The 20,229-nt window shown below is 40.7% G+C and overlaps 1 protein-coding gene across 7 annotated transcripts in view; it reads right to left on the reverse strand.

Moving 5' to 3' along the window:
• Positions 1 to 1,813: 1,813 nt before the first annotated feature.
• WDPCP (WD repeat containing planar cell polarity effector) overlaps positions 1,814 to 20,229 on the reverse strand; it is a 214,286-nt gene continuing 195,870 nt past the window's right edge. For 4 of the 7 annotated variants that reach the window (XM_079969828.1, XM_079969827.1, XM_079969826.1 and 1 more), the window contains exons 15-18: positions 19,870 to 20,011; positions 10,837 to 10,937; positions 7,997 to 8,025; positions 1,814 to 4,330 (exon numbers count right to left, since the gene is read on the reverse strand). In XM_079969828.1, coding sequence (XP_079825954.1) covers positions 4,283 to 4,330; positions 7,997 to 8,025; positions 10,837 to 10,937; positions 19,870 to 20,011 — 320 coding nt within the window. In that variant the 3' untranslated portion in view covers positions 1,814 to 4,282. The remainder of the gene's footprint in view (positions 4,331 to 7,996; positions 8,026 to 10,836; positions 10,938 to 19,869; positions 20,012 to 20,229) is intronic. The other 3 variants (XR_013836996.1, XM_079969830.1, XM_079969832.1) reach the window with 3 other exon arrangements.

Below are 20,229 nucleotides of genomic sequence, written 5' to 3' on the forward strand. Positions count from 1 at the left end.
CCTGTTGGTCTCTAGAATTCCAGTGAAGGAAGATGTGTGACAAATCCAATTAAATGCAAACTTAAACTTAAACTTCTGATATGTTCACACAGTCCAGGAATGCTCAGTATGTGAAGTTCATAAGTGGAGGGGTCAGTGCATGTGGTACTATACATTCTGTTGAATAGTGCTTTGGTGACACTTGGAAACTGTACCCTTTAGGAAAGCAGGCTCAGTGGTCAAGGATATAGGACTTTGCCTTGTATCTCCTGCATTTATAAGCAACCTAGTCTGTTTGAGATCCGTTATGTGTTATTCTGATCTGATTATTTATTCAGGTCAAAATCTAATCTGTTACATCAAAAGCTGTCCCCCTCCCCCATTGTCTATAACAGAGAATAAAAAAGGATATAAGTTCCATCCTTTTCATGTAAGTAGATGAAAATGACAAGCAAAGGGGCCCCTCCTGAGAGGATTAAGCCCATGACATTTCAGCCAGATCCATCCAGGGGACCCGCTTATGGGTCTTTTAAATTTTTATTTTAAAAATTAAATAAAAGTCTCTAACTTTTAATTTTTTTGCCATGGGGGGGGAGTCTGCCAAATTTCAGAATGATATATTAATAACATTAATAATAGATAATAATACTACCTGGAGCTGCCCACTTAAATGGAAGATCCCACCTCTCCACCCCACTTCTCCATACCCCTCCACCTCTAAAGGTCTACGTGTTTTCCTCAGTCTGCTTGGTTTAGTTTTTCAGGGAAGAAAGGGGAGTGGAGATGGTCTTGTGTTTAGCTTGATGCGACAACTGAGGTAGCAGAGATACTCAGAAGGTTGAGCGCTCCCAGCCCACCTTAACATGCCTTGTTAATGGCACAATCCAGCTCTGTAATGTGAAAGACTACCCTGGATCTTCCCAATCTGCTTCTTTATTTGGGGTATACACAGAACCAACCCCTATTAAATAATGCACTAAACACAGTTCTTTTTCTAGGGGTACTCAAGGGGTACACAGTACTGGCACCTCCCCCCCAATGACTATAAACAAATGTATGCCAAGATGCTTTGTTTGCTTCATGCTGCAGGTTGATCAGTCCAGCTTTTCATGAAACAGAATTGGATTTATCCTGGTACAGAATTTCAGCATGCAGCATGCTGTCATGTTATTAGCACAACATTTTTCTAAGCAACTTCCCCTTGGTTTTCAATGTCACTCAGCCTTTAAATATCAGAATGCACTTTCTGTTCCTCAAACTAGTATTGTTTCCTTATTGCATCTTCTGATTGAAGTAAATAACAAATTGTGTCTTAAGATGCTCAGTGGTATATTGTAGAAAAGGTTGAACCTATTCAATGAAAAATAATTTTAAAAGTGCAGTTGTCATCTACGTGCTTATAAGAAGTCTTTAACAGGCATTTGTGGAGACTTCAACGCCAGGATTAAGATAATGGTGTACAGTAATTTGTATATCAAAGGGTTTTTTTTTTTGTATAATATTCCAATTCTGTTCTGTGAGTTAAGAATTATTTTTATTCTGTTTGTTTTATCACCTGAATGGTACAGTAATCACCAACTGAGCTAACACAGTAGCAATACATTTAAAATTCACAGTAGCTTGGAATCTATTTTGATTTTGCCAACAAATACCCTGTTTAACTTGCTGGAAATGATCTGCAGTGTAAGAGATCCTTTCCTTTCATGCCTTGTATCTAGCATGCCCCCCCACACCCAGGAAAGAAACACATTTGCAGAACTGCAGTATGAATAAAAAAATATGCCCATTTCCAGCTAAATCCCTATTCAGTACTTTGAAAGGAAGGAACTCCAAGAAATCTATAAAGGGATTTTATTAAAAACTGAGATATTTTGGAAACGGCATTCCTGATCTTCTGTACATTTCTAGCATCACTTCCTGTGTATTTTAAAACCAAAATCCTCTTAGCATGCAAAGTAAATAGATTATGATATACTGAAGGATTAAAGATCACTGTCTGGTGTCAGATTAATCCCTCATATAGACCTTCACTTGTACTGACAGAAATATGGCTGCAATTCAGCAAAATAGCTCTATGGCTAAGTAACGCATTTCAGGATCCTTAGGCTGAACAAGCAAAAGGCTCCCTTGATCCGTTGTTGGACTGCATAGACCTTTGCAGAAAGTGCCTTTATATAAATATACCTTATGGGGCACATGCTCTCCCCATGTCATTGAAAGAAAACACACAGTAACAATTTTATTTTTATATGCAGTGATATATGGTGGACTACTACATGGTTAATTATGTCTCTGTCTCATAGGTCTTGTATTTCTCGGCCACTGGACCAGTGAGTGTTGAAAATATTATGCATTTTACTACTTTTTGTCTGCTGAGGACATAAGCATTTCAGCATGGATTTAATGTGTTCATCAGACTATTACTGATAAGTCTCTATGCTTTATTCCCCCAGTCTTGCTACTAAATCCATCATCCACAAGGTTAGATGCAGATTTGACAAGGAGTCTTTGCAAAGTATAAAAATAATTTTATCTCTCTTTATTTGGCAATATTACTAATTAAGTATATAACTAAACGCAACATAACTTTAGTTTTAAATTGTGTGACCACAGTTAAGATCATTTTATATTATACATGTCTCCAGACAACACCAGAAAAAATGCATTGAACAATGTCAGGAGGAAACTACTCTTAAAATGAGAGTACAAATGTAGTTATGACAAAATGCAGCACAGGATTCCCCCCAGTCCATTTTCTGTTAATGCCTGAAAAAGCTGAATAATTCTATAGAAGGTTAGATTATTAGAGTCACCTTGCCTTTTTAAGGGGAAAATAATGGTTATTCAACTAAACTGATATGGATGTACTGGAAAATGGAGAGCATTTTTCTTCAAAGAATTGTACTGGCTGTTAAAGGATATTTTTGCAGAGGTATCCTAAGTGAAGATGCTATCTGTTAGAATGTTATGGAATATCTATTGCAAAGCCTTAAGTGGAAATTCAAACCTGCAGTCGTAAAGGAGGGAGGAGTAAATTCTGAGATTTCTTTTAACAGCTCCTCCTGCCACTATGGATTATGCTTCTGCTTATGTGAGGGAAGGAGGCAGAGGTAGGGAAAGGGGGTCTCTCCGTATTCTTGAATTACCTTCTCCTTCATAACATTTTAATGCTGCATGAAGTTCCTTTCGGGGCTCCACCACCTTGACTGACCTTCCAGACCTGTGGCCCAGGAGCTGGGGGAAAGGTGGGGTTGGTCCATCTCCATGTGGCTTTAAAGATGAGAAGTTGAAGCCCACTTTCCCATTCCGAATGAATCTTTTTACCCACACCCTCATGAAGGTTTATTTATGCTGTCAGTTTATGGAACTGGGAAGAAAAGTTTCACAGGGTCCCAAACAGGTCCCCAATTTGTGCATGTGTCCATGGCCTTCATTACCCTACATGTGACAACTATACAGGGCTCTTGGCCTTGAAGTATACAGGGTTTATTTTGCAGTTTGTGGCATTATAAAATTTAGGGATTTGCACAGATGGGCAAAGAAGAACAAGTATGATGGGCTGCCTTAAAAGATATTCAGGCTGTAATTGTATACCTGCTTATCTTGGAGCAAGCCCCATTTAGCTAGGTAGAATTTACTTCTGAGGAGACATGTCTAGGCCTTTGTGAACCTGGAACAAAGGTGCTATCAGATGGTACAAAAGCCACCCACTTTAGGGCAGCAGTCCTGGATTCATTTCCAAATCTACCTCATATAACTGTCCCTCTATTATATCCAGTATTTCTACTGTGTAATTATTTGCAGCATTTGCTGGACTTGTAATAAAGTTGCAAAGCTGTTTTCTCTCTCTGTGTGTGTATGTGTATGAGAAAGAGAGAGAGAGAGAGAGAGAGGGTTTCTTTATGACTGAATGTCTACATTCAGACATTATGTCTTCAGACATTATGTCTACTTGCTGAATTTTCTCCCATAGAAATAAATGAGACTAAAAGTGCTGAGCGTTTACTGCTACCATATTTACTCGAATCTAATACTTACCCGTTCTGGCCAAATTACGTTGCAAAAATTTAGATTACTTAGATTCGATGGTACATTTACATTCACCGGCAAATACTTTTTTTTGGTTTCAAGCTTCTGAAAATTGAGGTGTGCATTAGATTTGATGGCGCATTAGACTCAAGTAAATACGGTATTTGAACTCTATTACAGAATTGATTGAAATAAGGAGGTTGAAAATTCTCAACAATTGGTGTGTAGGGCCCTCCTGATTTTCTTTCAAGATCTTAACTATTAAGATTTTGGCTTATACCAGGCCAAAATGCACCACTTCAATGGAGCCACTTCTGATTTCCTGTAAAAAAGAAAAGAAGAAAAGAACAATGACACTTGTTACAGTACAGGATGGATATTAAGACTTGTGTTTTTCTCTTTGTAACCACATTTTCAATGAAACAAACAACTTTTCAATTTAAAAAGTCTTAATTATGTTAACTTAACTATTTATTGAAGAACAACCTATAACACCATGTTTTGGTCATGTATCAAGTGGTCACGTATCTTTGCACTCTCAAGCAAAATTCTAAAAAGCTAAGCATTTTTAAAAAATGACAATTTCTGAAAATGTACACATTCAAATCTTGGGTATATTTTGTATCACATGGATGCATGCCTATGCTTTTGGTGCAATAGAAGATACAATATGAATTTCCCTCTCCCACCCCAAACAAGGGACTTCTCCTTTTTCAAATTACAATACATACAAATGCTTCAGCCTTCATGATGTAAAGAGAACTAGGCATGGAACTTGAAACAAAAGGAAACTTGCCTCACTGCAATATTCAACATATGCTCTAGTCATTTAAGTAAAAAAGTATAAAAGTTGGCAGCAAAAGTGTGCAAGTTAAGGCTGCTTCAGGCTTACTGTGTGCTGGCAAGTTCAAGTGGAATTCATGAGGATTTTTGTTTTTTAAAAAACTTTCACATGTCAGATTAGATCAGTCTTGAACAACATGCATTTACCAGACCAGCAGCTCCATCTCATGGTATATCTGTTCTAACAGTGAGATGGAAACAACCCGGCAGAATACTGCATAAAACCTGCATTTCAACAGTGAATATCTCTGTAATTGTACTATATTTCCAGCATTGTTGCCTGCCCTTTCTCTATATTTAAACTGCTAGTAAGTGTAGTATGGACTTTGAAATGAGTTTGCATTTGGTAGCATATTCTAAACAGTTGCTTTACTTTGCACAACACAAAGTGTTTCATACAACTAAGCTCCTTCCTATTCTGAACCCCTATATAATTATAGATCAGAAACCAAGTAACACACCCTGGCACATTTCATGCACCAAAACACTCCTATGCTTCTCTGGAAATAAAACCTGTTAGCCAGTATGATCTGTATTTTGCGAACAGTTGCCACTCCAACATTCCTGTTCAAAAACTACCGCAGCTATAGGTGTCAGATGCCTCTCAGTTTTTGTCTGGAGATGGACAAATAATAATCTTCAAATCTGGACTGGAAGGTTGGGAACTATATAAGGTGGGCAAGTGGGACCTGTTTTGTGTGTGTCTCGGGCCACATTCCCTCAGGAGTAGTCTGTCAGGAATCAAAGACAGTTGTGGGTGGGTGGCCGCCCCACCCGTTTCCCCCCACTCTGCTCCTGCTGCCAGGAGAGAGACAGACAGATCACTTTTGCTAGAGGGCTAAACTGATCATTTGCAGAGGCCCCCTCACCCCACTTGTTCTTCCACCATCACTCCATTTGGCTCCCCCCCCCCCATTCCCCACTCTGCTCTCGTTAAATTAAGAAGCACGCTGCTTGCGCTTAGGCCAAGGATTGTGTGTGACCCTGAGGCCACATTTCCCTTGCCTCTGCTATATGGCATGTCGACTTTTCTTTTGCTGCCCCCTCCCCATTAATTACATCTTTATGTTTTATAAATGACCATCTCTTTCTAGCAAGGTAGCTCTGAAGCTAGTGTCTTTTTAGTGTATGATCACATGATCTTATTTACTAGTATATTTTGTCATGTAGAAACTTGTATAGCATTATTAATGGGAGAGCTTTTTGGCTCCATGGACCAGATCCTTGTCAGCAAATTTTATATGAAGGCCATAATTCTCATCCTTGTTGGTTACGGCTACTGTGTTAAAACCTGTCAAAAAGAAAAGGTGGTGGTGTGCCTGGAGAGGTGTTTGCCATTCACACCTTACTTGTTTGTTGTGGGAAACAGTTATGAAATTCTAGTTCACCTGCCATGTAATGCACACGGAGCCACTTTTAGATGCAGACGTTTGTGAAAGTGCACAGAAGTGATGTCTTAATTTAAGGATGAGGTCCCCAGGAGCAGCTTTCTGACAGAGGGGGAAGGATCACTTACAAGTTCTGCACTGGTTCATTACTTTTAAAAAGGTGTCAGCTGAGAATATGGAAGCCAGCAGAATGTTAATTTTTATTTTATGCTACGTTCATGTCAATCAAGTAGGCTGCTTACAAAGTATTCTGAATGGCTTTTGGCAGGACCCATACGCTGTGTGCCATATGGGGGGGGGGAGAAATGCAAATTAATTCTTGGGTTGAACATAAGAAGGATAAAATTTAAACTAGTTGAAGACACAAACAGCTGGAATAAGCACTTTTTCTTAAATTAATACATAGTTTATCATATGGCTATAGCCAGTGTGTAACTTAGCATGGAGCAAAGCTCTTAGGCTAAGACTCCTGTTTCTCATTGTATGAATGGCTTTGAATATTCAGTGGAGAAGGAACATGTGTGTTCTGACCTCATATATTCTTGGAATGTAAACTAGGTTACAGGACTGAGACTGTCTGCTGTAGACTTTAATTACAATTGCACAAACCGAGCCTCAACCCACCAGATGTTTGGGACAACAATTCCCATCATTCCTGGCTATTGGCCATTGCTGGGGGTGATGGGATTTGAAATCCAACAACTGAGGGGCAACTTCTGTCCTACTCTAAAATCCCTGTTTTCTACTCCAACTAAGGCAAAACCCAAACCTTCCCTTCCACCCAGCTAGTGGGGGTTTACAGAGTGGTGGGGCCACTGCACTGCCACAGCCACTCATGCTGGCAAGGTGAAGGCAGCTCATTATGCCACCAGGCTCAAATTGGACCACATACTGTTGTGTGACTGCAGTGCAACTGGCTGGGGAGTCAACAAATGCCAAGCTGGCTCAGCTCCGCCCCTTCCCCACCCCCAGAATGTCTCATTTCAAGCCTTGTGCTGGATACTGTTTAGTGAGCAGAAGGGGGAACATTGCACTGAACAGTGATGCTTGTGTCACTCTGTCATCAGCCAGCAGCACTCCAGTGCAGCAATATGTGTTGGGCAGAGGAAAACTTTCACCTTAACAACAACAACAATTTGAATACTGCCCTATACCTGTAGATCTCAGAGTGGTTCACAAAATAAAATCACAATATAAAAAACAGCAAAACATAATAAAAACAGCCCAATAATCCCCCCTTCCAACACATTTTAAAAGGGCATTGGATGTCAATTAGCCAAAGGCCTGGTTAAAAAGGAACATTTTCTCCTGGTGCCTAAATATGTATAATGAATGTGCCAGCCGAACCTCCCTGGCAGAGCATTCCACAAAAGGGGAGCCACTGCAGAGAAGGCCCCGTTCTCGTGTTGCCACCCTCTGGACCTCTTGTGGAGGAGGCACACCAAGAAGGGCCTCAGAAGATGATCTCAGGGTCCACGTAGGTTCATATGGAGAGAGGCAGTCCTTGAGGTATTGCTGTGCTGGTGGACTACTCTGTAAGCAAACTAAGCATGTGAAACTAAAATTATACTATTTTCCTGCTTCCCCGCCCTCTGTTGAATTTTAAACTTTTAAGCTCCTTGGATGAAATACCTGTACTCTTTAAAAACCATGCACACTGATGACACTATGTAAACAAATAAAAATGTGTTCTGAAAATGTGACAGAAGGAGTTGCAAACATGTATTTTCTGTTGAGCAACATGGAAAACTATTTACCTGTCCATCACGTGTTTCCTCAGGAGTTTCTAAAAAACAAGGTAAGTAATTTGAATGAGCTAGGTAGCAAAACAATCAAGATAGAAATACTATTTCAATTAAATCCAGTTTCTTTTTAAGATGCACATAGTAAATGTTATATATATACACACACACACACAGATACATACAGGCCACCTTCACACTTTTTCTTATGGCAGACCTGCCATGTGGATAGTGCTTTCTTATTCATGTAAACGTGGGCTATTCATGTGCTCCAATGTAGTAGGTCTGTTTCTCATTTATCCCTATGTTTAGTGATATTCTTGAGTTTTCTGGTGTAATCTAAAAAAAGAAAGAAATCCCCATCTCCTAGTGTAGTGTACAAAAGTAAATGTAGGTGCCAGTAGAACAGACCTGCAACATGCCTTGGGCAGAGCATAGGGAAGACTAAGATGCTGGTCAAGAATATGGCTATGCAGTCAAAAAAGCACTTGGAGGAGCTGAGCGGCATTAAAATTGAGAAAAAGATTAAGTATTTAGGTGTCTGACTGACAGTAAAGAATCCCAACATATTTGAGACAATTATGTTAAGGTATGGAAAGATGTTAAAAAAGATTTGGAAACATGAGGGAGAATGGTTACGTGGGAGCCGGTTGAAGTTAAATCCTTCGAAGACAGAGGTCCTCTGGCTGGGACAGGACGACATGGGACTGAGGGGGCAACTCCCATCTCTTGCGGGGGTGCAATTAGTGCCAGCACCGTCCGTTAAGTTTGGGTGTAATCTTCGATACCTCCCTCTCCATGGAGGCGCAGATTGCAGCTATAACAAAGGCGGCATTTTTTCATCTCCGCCAAGCTAAGCAGTTGGCTCCTTACCTCTCTCGCCCTGACCTAGCCACTGTGATCCACGCGACGGTCACCTCCAGACTGGATTATTGTAACTCGCTCTACGTGGGGCTGCCCTTGAGACTGACCCAGAAACTCCAGCGGGTGCAGAATGCCGCAGCGAGACTCCTTCGCTTAGAGATCACATTCATCCGGTGCTATACCAGCTGCACTGGCTCCCGGTGGAGTACAGGATCAGGTTTAAGGTGCTGGTTTTAACCTTCAAAGCCCTATACGGCCTAGGGCCCTCGTACCTACGGGACCGCCTCTCCTGGTATGCCCCACAGAGGAACTTATGGTCTTCAAATAAAAACACCTTGAAGGTCCCAGGCCACAGAGAGGCTAGGTTGGCCTCAACTAGAGCCAGGGCTTTTTCGGCTGCGGCTCCAACCTGGTGGAACGCTCTGTCACAAGAGACAAGGGCCCTGCAGGACTTGACATCTTTCTGCAGGGCCTGCAAGACAGAGCTGTTCTACCTGGCCTTTGGTCAGGGCGCAGCCTGACTCCCTCCTTTGGCAATCTTTACAAAACTTTAGTTTATGGTTGCCATCAATTTTGATTTTAATTCATTTTTATAATGTTTTATAATGTTGTACTGTTTTAGTGTTGTTAGCCGCCCTGAGCCTGGCTTCGGCTGGGGAGGGCGGGATATAAATAAAATTTATTATTATTATTATTATTATTATTATTATTAGGAAGGATTCCAGCCATAAAGATGAATGTTTTACCTAAGATGTTATTCTTATTCCAAATGATACCAATAATAAACAACACAAGCTACTAGTATAGCATATTCCAGTTTCCTGTTTATTCTTACTGTCTATTTCACTTCTTTTCTATGCTCATTTCTGTATTTAAATCACATCTTGCCATAAAGTGTCTTCTCCAGGGTCACATCTTCACTGTCTTAGCCAGACTCACTGTTGTCAGTCTGTTACTAACCAAAACATGTGCACACGTGATCTGTGGCACGCAATATAGATTGATTTAGTTTTGTTGCTACCCTAATACTTTCCCTAAATGAACTCCCTTTAACTACATGTATTTTTGATTGGGAACCTTTATGAGACTAATCTGTCTAGCCTCTGACTTCAACATCGTGATTGCTTTGCAGGTGTAACATAATTGCTAGAACTGAAACACCAGAATTTTAATATATCGTCATACACAATACGTTCCAATATACAATACGTTCCAATGGATTTTGTACAAAGATTCAAGCGTTGAGCAATTAAGTGATGACGGAACAAGTGAGATACATGATTATGTGGACCACCTCTTTGTTTTATGTTTCTGATAGAACTATCTAATTTGGGCCCTCAACCCCTTTAAATGGAGCAGCCTTTGTTCACCCAATCATAGCCATTCTATTTTTACCTAACCTTGCTAGGGTATAACAAAAATGTTCCTTGAATGAGACAATATGGGAATATGGGGGAATAAAAGAGCTCATTACATAGGAAGATAATCAAGCAGTGCATGGTAAAAACTCTGCAACTGTACTATGACTGTGAAATGTCTTTCATTTGCTTTAAATATTTACCATAATGCTAGAGAGACACCAGTTCATTCATGGGACTGAGGAATTAAGGCACAAAAGATGATTGGTTCCTCCAATTGCTTAGACCAAGGGTTGTCAACCTGGTCCCTATCGCCCACTAGTGGGCGTTTCAGGATTCTAGGTGGGCGGGAGGGGGTCCTACGGCACAAGCTGAATCCTCCTTCCATCGAGCACTGGTGGGCAGTAAGGAAATGCTACCATCAAGTAAGATGCATTAGTAGGCGGTAGGTATAAAAAGGTTGACTACCCCTGGCTTAGACCATGCTGTCTCACTGCTACAGATGAGCACTCTGCAGGTCAACTAGGAAACCTCACAAGTGATGGTTCCCCCCACTATAAAATTCTTCCAGACCTGTCAGCTGATCTGTTTCCAAAACCACTCCTTGTTATACACATTTGAGATTATCCTTACCAGTCCGACACCAAGATGCAGGTTTGTCCAGCTGTGGAGCCGTGCAATTGCCTGTTACAAATTCACAGTCCCTTTTGTCTGTCTCCGTAGAAAAAGTAGATCTTAAAAGAAACAGGCAAAGTATAATGTGAAGGACTGCACATAATTGTAAAAATGCTTTGTAGACCTCACACTGCAAGCCTCTGCATGTCTTCTCAAACGTAGGTCTCACTGATTAAACTGGGCTTACTCCTAACATACAGGCTTCCAGCCTTACTGTTTTGAGCTCCCTGAGGCTCAAAAATCTCAATTACAAAAACTATATGTGCACAGAATGGATTGGATCCAGATTTAGTCCTGCTGGGAATAGATTCACATCAGTTTGTTCATGATGTGCTAAAGTAGATGTGGGTGTGGCCACAGCACACTCTCACAAACACATGCTCATATCTATTTATTTCATGAAATTTATATACTGCTTGATTGTAAAAAAAGAAAACCTCAGTGTGAACAACCCACCTCCATTGCTGATGCGTGCAGACAGGGGCGTAGGAAGGGGTGGGGGCGGTCCGCCCCAGGTGTCATACCTGGGGGGGAAACAAAATCCCCCCTGGGCAGATCGCTGCCGTGCCAATCAGCCTCCTGGGTTGATCGCCCCCCCCCCCCGGGTGCACAGCATGTGCCCTGCTCCGGGTGCCAAGCGGCCTGCTCCGTGGCTGCGTGCAGATCAGCTGGGGTGGGGGTGGGGCCAGTATTTACATGCTCCTCAGGCCGCAGGGCTAGTTGGAGAGATTTAAGCCCAGTATTGTGTCTACTTTTTTGTCCTGTAGATCAGATGTATTGAATTAATCTATATATAGAGTTACTATTAACAACATTTCTTACCACAGTGAAGTCTCAGGCCATGTTACCACAATGTAGAAATACTAATATTGTATTAAAACAATTTACAGTCTCAGGCATGAGCATAGCCAGCAGGGTGCAGGGGTGCAGGTGCCCCCCCCAATCAAGTAAATAAATAAAAGTACTTAACTAACTGACCAATTGTTTTGCAGATAACTCGGTTCTGCCCCCTCCAAAATAAAGCCTGCCCCCCAAAACAAATCCTGGCTATGCCCATGGTCTCAGGATCACTAATATATTAGCAAGGAACTAAGAGACCATTTTATTTAATCTCTGTGTGTGCATGTGTGTTTGTAAATTCAACGTGGCTAAGTGAAGATGCATCAGAAACGAATAAAATGTTGAAGAGGAAATGCAGAGCCCAACTAAATGAAGATGATGATCTAAAACTAGGCACCCTGTAATGTTTAGCTATCCATGTTTGCAGAACTTTCTGAAGGGGCACTGAGAGACCTCAGCAGAATGTCCATTGCTTTATTCCTTTTTCAGGTAAATGGATAAACTTGTGTGCTCTTCTGTAGACTAATGAGCCTTCCATTTGAATACTAGCTGCATATCATTGACAACAATAATAAAGGAAATGGCCTATTACTGAGAATCGTGTATAGCTTCTACGTATATAAATGACTTATGAGGCAGTTTATCAGAACGTTTTGTGGATGCCCAGGAATGTATTTGCTGAATAAGTCACTAATTTTTCAACATTTCTGAGGATTTTAATATAATCATAAAAAGTATGTCGGTTTATACAGTAAAGTTTAATTGTTGGTCATCTTAATTTTTTTATGTAGGCAGTTTCCTTATTAGGGAAACAAAATCAGTATTTTGCTTTGCAACTTGTTAGTTAAAAATCTAGGTGAGTATTGCCTTCACTGAATAGAAAATCAGTTTTGATTTGTGAATCTTTTTGTGTACTTATTTGCATTGTAGTGATTGTGAGCAGAAGAAGGGGTGGAGGGAGCAACATTCTTTCACAGTAACTTAGGTTTCTTCATCAATAGGGAAATATCAATTAATTTGCAAAACTGTTACACCATGTGTCATTGTCATAGTCTAACTTAATGATCAAATGCCTCTTTTTTCAGCTGCAGCATGTAAATTGTTATCCTGAGAATGTGAATGCTCTGATGTAATTGCACATTAACTTGCTTGATGGTGTAGTTAGTATTAAGTAGAATTAGCCTTTGACGATGCACATGATTCAGTTTGAATGTAAAATCCCTCTTTTCTGCTGAGAAGATAAGCTTTGGATATGTGGTAGCGTTTTGGTCGCAAAACAGTGAACACTGTTATAGTGGCTGACTGGTTTTTTATTTATTTTTATTGGTTAATAGTCTATTGTCATGTGATGATATGGCCAAAGACTGAAACAACAAAAACTGAACTGAATGGAGGTTCTGCAAGCAGCTATGAATGTAGAGCAACATTGCAGCTCTTCAGCTTTCTCTGAGCCATGCTAAAGCCACAATAATGCAACCACCTCTCCCACTAAGCTTTATTGGCTCAAGAAAAGAAACTAAGGAACTTCATTGGAGACCAGATTAGGTGAGTTTCAAAATGGAAAGATCCTTTTGGCCTCCGGCTCCATTATCTTTTCTGTAGTCTCTTGATCAGCTTTCCTACACATAGCTGCGGATTCCATGGTGACCTGTAAATTGCTTTTTTGGCTGCCAAATTGCTGTAACCCTTCTATTTTTATGTTTTTAAGAGAGCTTTAAACTGTCCATCCTCTTTAGACATTTATTTCTTTAAAATTGACCAGTGCTTGGGAGGATTTCAACTATATCCAAAAGGCTTAGAAGAAGATGTTGCTTCTAGTTTTCATTAAAGTCAACAAACATGAAAAGCCCAGAAGGGGATAAAAGCAACTTAGTGACTTTTACCTAATACATATAAATCTACCTAAGAGCTGTATGCAGTAGAAGTACTCAAAGTACTACATTTATTTCTATCTAAGATGCAGAAATAGGCTTGGTGTCACATGATCCTTCACAATGCCAAGTTTAATAAGGCTCAAAAGACTGTGAGATGAGTAAAATAAGGTCAGTCTGGGTTGGGCCAGTTTGGCTTAATGTGAAAATAATGGTGATGTTTTTCTATCATGGTGACAGTTTGCTTTGGTGCAGGACACTTGGAATACTATACTAGAAAATGTTTTAGTAGAGCATTTGTTAGATGCTTTGTTTGCCCTTTCTTAAAAATGAATGCTGAAAACTCCCCAATGTTACACACATGGTTTGTGACAAAGACCACTAGTTCAAGTGGAAGGGGAGGAGAAAGATAATAAAATACAAACTGTATTTTAATATACAGGGTGATGTGAAAGTAAATATTCAAATTAAAGTCTAATAATAAGTTCAACCCATTTAAGTCCATGGCCTTAAATCACATTTAATTGTGCATGTGATTCTGATACTCAGTTTAGCAGTTCTTCTTGAAACAATTTGGGACATCATATGTCAAAATTGCACAATACAGTTGCATACTCGCAGTTATACCATATAAGGACTGTGCTTGGTATCTTGTTGACAAAAGTCCTCCTTTCCCCCTTGGAGGGCCTATCTAGGAAAGTCACGTATGGTAGCAACAAGAGACACTGTTCAAGACAGATGTTATGTGATCCTAGATGATATTTCTTGCCTTTTTGACATTGCACCTTTGATGCATTCCTGTTTTGAATCTTTTGAAAAGTGCTGCTATCTTGCACTTCCAAACTAAAGAGAGTCTCATTTTTTAAAATTATATAAGGACATCCTCTAACACCAGCAATTTAATACTATGCAGGTAAACAGGTTTGTTCAACCTTCTGTGAATCAAAGGCAGGTTGATTAGAATGTTTTCACATTTATTATGTTTACAGTACACCCTTTCTGACACACCTTTAATATTATGTGCATGCTGGCATTGCTTCCTGGCTCATCAGTTTTAGGAAAAAAAGAGATAACTAGCAGTTCAGGGCGAGGGGAATGGAAAGAAACAAGGCATTATTCATGTTATAAGTACCAAAGTTGTTGTTCTATTAATATAGCACAGAAAAGGATGCCTAAATACTTTTACATGTTCAAAAAACATGTAGAACCTTGCTCTTACAAGTAGAACACATCCATATGACTATAACTAATGGAAGGTTTGTAACTGTATACTTAAAACGTACAATGAATGGTCCAAAATGGCACTAATGATGATGAAGGAAATGTGTTTGGCAAAGGAAATATAAACATAGTAGAGATTTGATAGGCTTGAAAAATGGAATGAAGTACAACACTAAAAATGGAATCTATCCAGTTTTTGCAGCAGTAAAGCAAATTATAATTGCCTATTTGTAAAATGTGATATTGTAATGTCAGCAAAGATAATGTATAAGTTTTGGTATTCTTATGTCTAGGAAGGCAAAACCAAAGTCCAACTGGAAACTGATACAGGGAGACTGGATATTAAAATTCTGATTCAAATCACAACAAAATAGTGTAAAATAAATTGGTTATCTGTAGTCGTGTAAATGCTAATAGTATTCGCAATAATGCTAATGGTGGAAAAATATGACTGTAAGAGTTGTAACTACAGAGATGATAAATTATTTACAAAGTTTTTAGCTTTTTTCTTTTTTCGAGGAAAACTTATTGAATAAAGTGTAGAAAGGCTTATTTTAGCTCTTCAACATACTATGTGCCCAGTGGCATAGCGGGGAGGGAGGGCAGTCACCCCAGGCACAGTGTTTTGGGTGGAGCATCAAGGCACAATGAGCTGTTGTGTCCTTGAGGCAGCAGGTGTGTGTCCCGGCCCCTGTGAGCCCAGCGCTGCTTTTGTGAGCTGCGCTGCTTGCAGGGAGGATGCCCTGTGAACCTGGGAGCCCTGCCCATAGCTCCGTGGGCTCTCAGGGGCCAGGGCACAAGCCTGTTGCCTCCTTCTCAGCCACCCTCCAACTGGAGGGCGCCATGAGAAGAACGCAACAGCTCAAGGCTGCGAGCCAAGTGCCACTCACAAAGGCAGCGCTGGGCTCACACTCCAGATGGGTGGCTGAGAAGGACACAACGGCTCCCAAAACTGTGATCATCCACAGCTCTGGGCACCCCTCTCCTACACTACGATCAGCTGCAGCTTGCTCCAGGGGCAGAACTGTGAGTGATCGCAGCATCACAGAGGGGCACCGTCGCCTCTCCGAAGCTTCTGCCATGAGGGGGCTCTGGCACTGCCTCTCCAACACTTCCACTCCGGAGCTGGCCGCAGTATTTAGCCCCACTTTACATGTGGATAAAAATACAGTGGTACCTCGGGTTACATACGCTTCAGGTTACATACGCTTCAAGTTACACACTCCACTAACCCAGAAACAGTGCTTCAGGTTAAGAACTTTGCTTCAGGATGAGAACAGCAATTGGGCTCCGGTGGTGCGGCGGCAGCAGGAGGTCCCATTAGCTAAAGTGGTGCTTCAGGTTAAGAACAGTTTCAGGTTAAGTACGGACTCCCAGAACGAATTAAGTACTTAACCTGAGGTACCACTGTAAAGCTTTTTATAAGGAGATTAGGGATCTTGGGAGTTACATGGATTTACTAGTGAATTATAAAACACTTGGCTAAATGTGTTTTAAGATCACAGCTAGTGGCTGGTCCACCTTGAGAATACAGTGGTACCTCAGGTTACATACGCTTCAAGTTACACACTCCACTAACCCAGAAACAGTGCTTCAGGTTAAGAACTTTGCTTCAGGATGAGAACAGCAATTGGGCTCCGGTGGTGCGGCGGCAGCAGGAGGTCCCATTAGCTAAAGTGGTGCTTCAGGTTAAGAACAGTTTCAGGTTAAGTACGGACTCCCAGAACGAATTAAGTACTTAACCTGAGGTACCACTGTAAAGCTTTTTATAAGGAGATTAGGGATCTTGGGAGTTACATGGATTTACTAGTGAATTATAAAACACTTGGCTAAATGTGTTTTAAGATCACAGCTAGTGGCTGGTCCACCTTGAGAATACAGTGGTACCTCAGGTTACATACGCTTCAGGTTACAGACTCTGCTACCTCAGAAATAGTGCTTCAGGTTAAGAACTTTGCTTCAGGATGAGAACAGAAATCGGGCTCCGGCGGCGCGGCGGCAGTGGGAGGCCCCATTAGCTAAAGTGGTGCTTCAGGTTAAGAACAGTTTCAGGTTAAGTACGGACCCCCAGAATGAATTAAGTACTTAACCTGAGGTACCACTGTATAGTATCAATAGAATACAGTGGTGCCCCGCAAGACGAATGCCTCGCAAGACGGAAAACTCGCTAGACGAAAGAGTTTTCCGTTTTGGAGGTGCTTTGCAAAACGAATTTCCTATGGGCTTGCTTCACAAGACGAAAATGTCTTGCGAGTTCCTGCGGGTTTTTTCCCTCCCCCCCTTTTTCTAAGCCGCTAAGCCGATAAGCCGCTAAAAGCCGCTAAGCCGCTAATAGCACTAATCCGCTAAGCTGTCAATGGGCTTGCTTCGCAAGACGAAAAAACCGCTAGATGAAGAGACTCACGGAACGGATTCTTTTCGTCTTGCGAGGCACCACTGTATAATTCAAATGTTGGCTTTTCTGACTATATTTTTTGCAGCATATTTTCTCATCAGAATCCTCTGTAGGACAAGAAATGAAGATATATTAATGTAGTCTTGTCAACCTAGCGAGAGGTAAGAACTTGGCAATGTGCAAATATATGCAAGTTGCTCCATAAAAAATTGCACATTATGTTCAGCTGCAATGTTTTATAACAGTGAGGAGAAAGTTTATCAGGTTTCTGGCCTCTAGCAGAAATCAATTATTTCTGTGCCAATCTGAAGTTATTACAGGGAGTTCCTTTTCACCTCACATTAGAGTTGCTGGGGGGGGGGGGTTTCATGTGACTTCTAAGGTTCCAAACAATTACTAGTAAGGGATGAAGACTTGCTTTTGTATTTGGGAGCTCAAGAGGAGGGAAAATACAGGGATAGTGGATCTGCCTTATTTTAGGGTTGGCAGCATTCCCGTGGCCTGAAGAAGCTGTTAGTGAGGGTTGGAAGCTCTCTTTATGTTCTTCAGCTCAGCAAGAAGTAATCTCAGCCTTTGGGAGGGGAAAGCAGTTTATGAAGCTTCAATGATTGCAAATAAGTTTAGCTGAGAGGATCAGCAATCAGTGATGACCCTTCTTAGTTGATCCATTTTAGAATTCAAAACAGCAAGGCAAGAAGTAAAACTAAAGTTGAAAAACCAAAATAATTGTTAGCATTCCAGTGCTCAGCTTACTATGGGGAACAATATACGTTGCAATAATAGGAAGTAAATATTCTAAAATAAGTCTGCTGGAGTTTGGATTATTGTGTAAATTCTTTGCATGGAATATTATTAAATTCTTCCCAAGCTCATGGGAACTGGAACCTATGTCCTTGGAATTAATTCCCACTACATTCAAAGGAACTTGCTTCCTAAGATGGACATTGAGGCAGCAGGCGTAAGCTGATGTTTCAACCTATGTAGGGTTTGTTAAAAAAAAAGTTTATGTAGCAGTTCAGCTAACACATTCCTGGAAGTATAAGCACATTTACCTGGAAATACCTTTGACCGAAACTAACAAGGTTTGATATAACTGTTATGGTCCAATAAGCTTGGGAACGAGTCATGTGTTGTGTGTTTTGCACGTTCAGCTTACTTTCTTAAACCAAAAGTCTTATATCATCTAAATCATGTAACGGGGGTTTAAGGGGTCCATCTAAACCAGGATATGAAACCAGAATTGTGAACCACTTGAAGATTGTTGAGTGCCTTGGTGGAGCACTTACTGAGCATGTTTATTCAGAAGTTAATTCTACTGTGATCTTGAACAACAAATCCCTAATTTCCTGACAGTTGGCCATGCTGGCTGGGACTTATGGGAGTTTCAACATTTGGAGGGCAATGCCTTGGCAACCTGCCCTAGTGTGTTTAGGACTGCAGCCTTCATAAATTGTTTTTTTCCTACAAATCCAAGCACCTACATTTATTTTAATAGCATTTTCTTTCCACCTGCCACTTCAGCATCAGCACCAGCATCAAAATCAGTGCCATACAGTGGTACCTTGGGTTACATACGTTTCAGGTTACAGACTCTGCTAACCCAGAAATAGTACCTCAGGTTAAGAACTTTGCTTCAGGATGAGAACAGAAATCGTGCTCTGGCAGCGCAGCGGCAGCAGGAGGCCCCATTAGCTAAAGTGGTGCTTCAGGTTAAGAACAGTTTCAGGATAAGAAAGGACCTCCGGAACGAATTAAGTACTTAACCCGAGGTACCACTGTATTATGAAAAGCACAGCCCCCTGACAAGGCTGTTTAGAAGAGCACCATTAACTGCTAATTGTTTAAGGAGATATGAGAAGACTGCACCACTATTAAGAAAATCACAGGTCCTAAGATAGAGCTTTGTTATTCCAGGCCTGGTCAAAACAGCCTTGATCTCTATTTTCAGGGGAAAAACAAGTAAGTTGCAGGGCCACGGACAGATCTTTTTCAATTGTTTTGCAACCTTTTCCCAGGCCACCTGATTGCACCTCATGCTAGGGTTGCCATGTATCTGGGAATTCCCAGACATGTCTTCTTTTGGTGATCCTACATGCCCATCCAGGGGGAATCAATTAAAAAAAAAAGGTGCACAGGTTCTGGCTTGGTGGTGGCCTAAAAAAGCTCAACAACCTTTTGTGTCTGGATTTTCACCTCTTGAAATATGGCAACCCTACCTCATGCACCAAAGTTTGAGACCCTGAATGAATGAATGAATGAATGAATGAACATAAGAAAAACATGAATAAAAGAGGAATTAGAATTTAAAACAGGTAATTGTTAAAGCAGATAGGAACAAAAAAACAAGCATAGGATAAAACATGTGAATAGAATATGAGATTAAAGACAGATAATGGATGGATAAGAACTGATAATAAAAAACAGATTTGAACTAAGAGACATGCAGTTAAAACAACTGTAAGAGACCCTCTGACCTACAAAATTAAAGGAGTTTGTCTTCAAGGAACTACATATGTGTTACAGTATACATTTTGAAGCCAATGTATGCTTAATTGCCAAGTTAAAATATCTGCTTTAGAGTAAATTATGCTAGATGACAGTAACTAATAAAATGCCACATTCTTCTCCAAATGCAACACTCCTGCATGCACTGAGTATCTTTACCTTGTAGAGCTGTTGTATGTCACATGTGTGAAACATCGAGCGCTGGCACTGGAGGTTGCGAGACTGTCCTCCTGTGTCTGTATAGTCAGGTTTACCAAAGTGTCACTCAAAGCATCTTCTCTGTCCATATGGCCTGGAATCTCTAGGTGTTTTTAAAATTAAAAACAGAAATTAAGAATAAAGTTTACTATTGCTACATGTTCTACTGGATACAGTGGTACCTCGGGTTAAGAACTTAATTCGTTCTGGAGGTCCGTTCTTAACCTGAAACTGTTCTTAACCTGAAGCACCACTTTAGCTAATGGGGCCTCCCACTGCCGCCGCCACACAATTTCTGTTCTTATCCTGAAGCAAAGTTCT

Source organism: Podarcis cretensis, assembly GCF_951804945.1.
Source record: "Podarcis cretensis genome assembly, chromosome: 3".
Taxonomy (NCBI): Eukaryota; Metazoa; Chordata; class Lepidosauria; order Squamata; family Lacertidae; genus Podarcis; species Podarcis cretensis.